The sequence below is a fragment of the Trypanosoma theileri genome (genome assembly GCF_002087225.1).
Source record: "Trypanosoma theileri isolate Edinburgh chromosome Unknown TM35_Tth_25_V1, whole genome shotgun sequence".
Classification (NCBI taxonomy): Eukaryota; Euglenozoa; class Kinetoplastea; order Trypanosomatida; family Trypanosomatidae; genus Trypanosoma; species Trypanosoma theileri.
The window spans coordinates 356474-358810 of record NW_021639867.1 but is presented as its reverse complement, the minus strand read 5'-3'; the positions used below and the strand labels follow the sequence as shown (position 1 = coordinate 358810).

Genomic DNA, 2337 nt, shown 5'->3' with positions numbered 1-2337 from the left:
AAAAAAAAAAAAAAAAAGGATACAATGTACACAAATATTCACATACATGCTTATAAAGATACGTACATTGTTTTCTTTTTCCTAATGATATATATATATATATATATATATATATTATGTGCCACTGTCTGGGTCTCATTGTGTTTCTTCCCTTTTTTTCGTTTATATAGTTATGTAGAGATATGTCTTTTTTCTTGTTTTTGATAAGGATTATTCTTCAAAAAATAATTTTTATTTGACATTCTGCTATGCACAATCGTTTTTTTCTTCTTTTCTTTTTCTCTTCTCTTGTTTTGTTTGCCGTTGTGTTTATCACCACAAAACAATATATATCGAAGGAAAGGATACGAGCAGGAGTGTGGTTCGTGGTGTTTTTCGAAGATCAATATATATAAAGATCGCTTAATACTGAAACCAGAGGTCTAGAGAAATACGCCGACTACTCCTTGCAGGAAACTCACCTAGAAGTAAATACGTAACTATACACGGAACTATAGAATTATAGGCACATATACACACCTATATATATATAAATATATCCATTATAATCATTCCTAGTCTTTTTTTTTTCTTTGGTTTTCGTATCTGTCCTTCGGCCAATAAGAAATCCGAAAACAAAACAAAAAAAAAAAGACATTCCTAGACAATGTTCGAATCAACCCTTGTTAGTGAAGAAAGAGCTCCGCTAGATACATACAACAGGCCTACCGCTAGTTCTTCTATTGCTGTTACGGAAGCGATTCCGTCTCTTTGCGAGGTCTTGGTACATAATACCGACGTTGGCCCGCATGAGCACACAAATAGCATTAATAGAAGTTACTCAGATTTAGATAGTAAATGGTTTTTATTATATGCCTCTGGTCTTTGTTGGGCACGGACAGCATTACAACAGCCATTTAATCTTGCACTCGCACGTCAACAAACATGTAGTGCTGCTAGTTCCATGTCTGCTCTGCAGATTGTACGTCATGTTTACCGTTCAGAAGGTAGACTGCGTGGTCTCACACAGGGAATGGCCGCCCTCACATTAGGATGTGCTCTTAGTGAAGGGATGTATTTATGGTTGTTTGAATACAACCGTGAACGACTTCCGTTAGAGAATGACACCTCAAGAGATGCGGTGTCTGGATATATCTCAGATGCGGCATGCCGTTTAATTCATTTACCTCTTAGCATTGTTGCCCTTCGACAAATGACAGCCAATAAAGTGGCGGGTCGCAGTACACAACAGAGAAATGGAATGTTGCGTACATTCTCAGGAATGTACCGTGAAGGTGGAATACGTACGGTGTTTGCTGGATACGGCACAACCCTATTAGTGGGATGTCAATGGACTGCCATCTGGTGGGCAATGTATGGCTATATGAAGAGTCAACTATATCAACTAGCGGATGGATTTTTAGAGGATGCGGAACAGTTGAAAAAGAAGAGATATTTAAAATCAGAAGCCGAAGACCATAAAGATAATTTTTATTCTACATCATCCCTTTCTTCATGGAAAGAGTGGTTATGGGCAAAAGATGATAATGTTATCTTAAACTCTACCGCATCTTTCTGTACCAGTGCGACGACAGCCGTGTTATTTAATCCCTATTTGGTTTTACGTGCCAATCTACAAGTAACACCAAATGCTTGTATGTGGAGAGTTGCACGGGATTTATATCGTACGCGTGGAGTACGTGGTTTCTACGGTGGACTTGCATTAAATATTGCAACGTGTCTAATAGATGGTGTGTTAGCATCTACATCATATGAGTACGCCAAGTTATGGTCGGATAAGACGCATATGCAGAAAGGTATGTAGAAGAGAAATTTCTAGTTTTTTTTTTTTTTTTTTTTTTTACTGCGTGTGGCTTGTTTACCTTCTCACTTCTTTTCTTTTTTTTCTTTTTTTCTTTGTGGGATGTGGGGAGGGATAGAGTATTATATGAAGGAGTGTTTTTTTTTTTTTTTTTTTTTTTTTATTATTATTTATTTTTGTTTGTTTTTCATTCTTATTTCCCACCATAAGTCCATGGAAGAACTCCACTGGACTCTGAACTGCTGGTACTGCTGCTGTGTATATGTGCGGGAATAGGTAGAGAGAAGAGAGAAGAAAAGAGAAAATGTGAGTGAGAAGAGGGCCCCTTTACGCAGGCGGAGTGAATAATAGAGTGGAAAAGAGAATTATAGGAATAAAAGAAGGGAAATATAAAATATAGAAGATTATTAATAAGAATATAAAGAAAGTAATAAAGGAAAATAGATGCAAATTGCATTCATATACACGTTTTAGTATATTTATGGGAAAGCAAAGGAAATCTTTGCGTATATATATATATATATATATATATATAT

The 2337-nt window shown here is 36.1% G+C and overlaps 1 protein-coding gene across 1 annotated transcript; it reads left to right on the top strand.

Moving 5' to 3' along the window:
- Window positions 1-646: 646 nt before the first annotated feature.
- Window positions 647-1804, top strand: TM35_000252120 (carrier protein; the record flags this gene model as incomplete). The annotated part of the gene is made up of 1 exon (XM_029027803.1): window positions 647-1804. The coding sequence occupies one exon, from the start codon at window positions 647-649 to the stop codon at window positions 1802-1804; it is 1158 nt and encodes a 385-aa protein (XP_028880982.1).
- Between the last annotated feature and the right edge of the window lie 533 nt (window positions 1805-2337).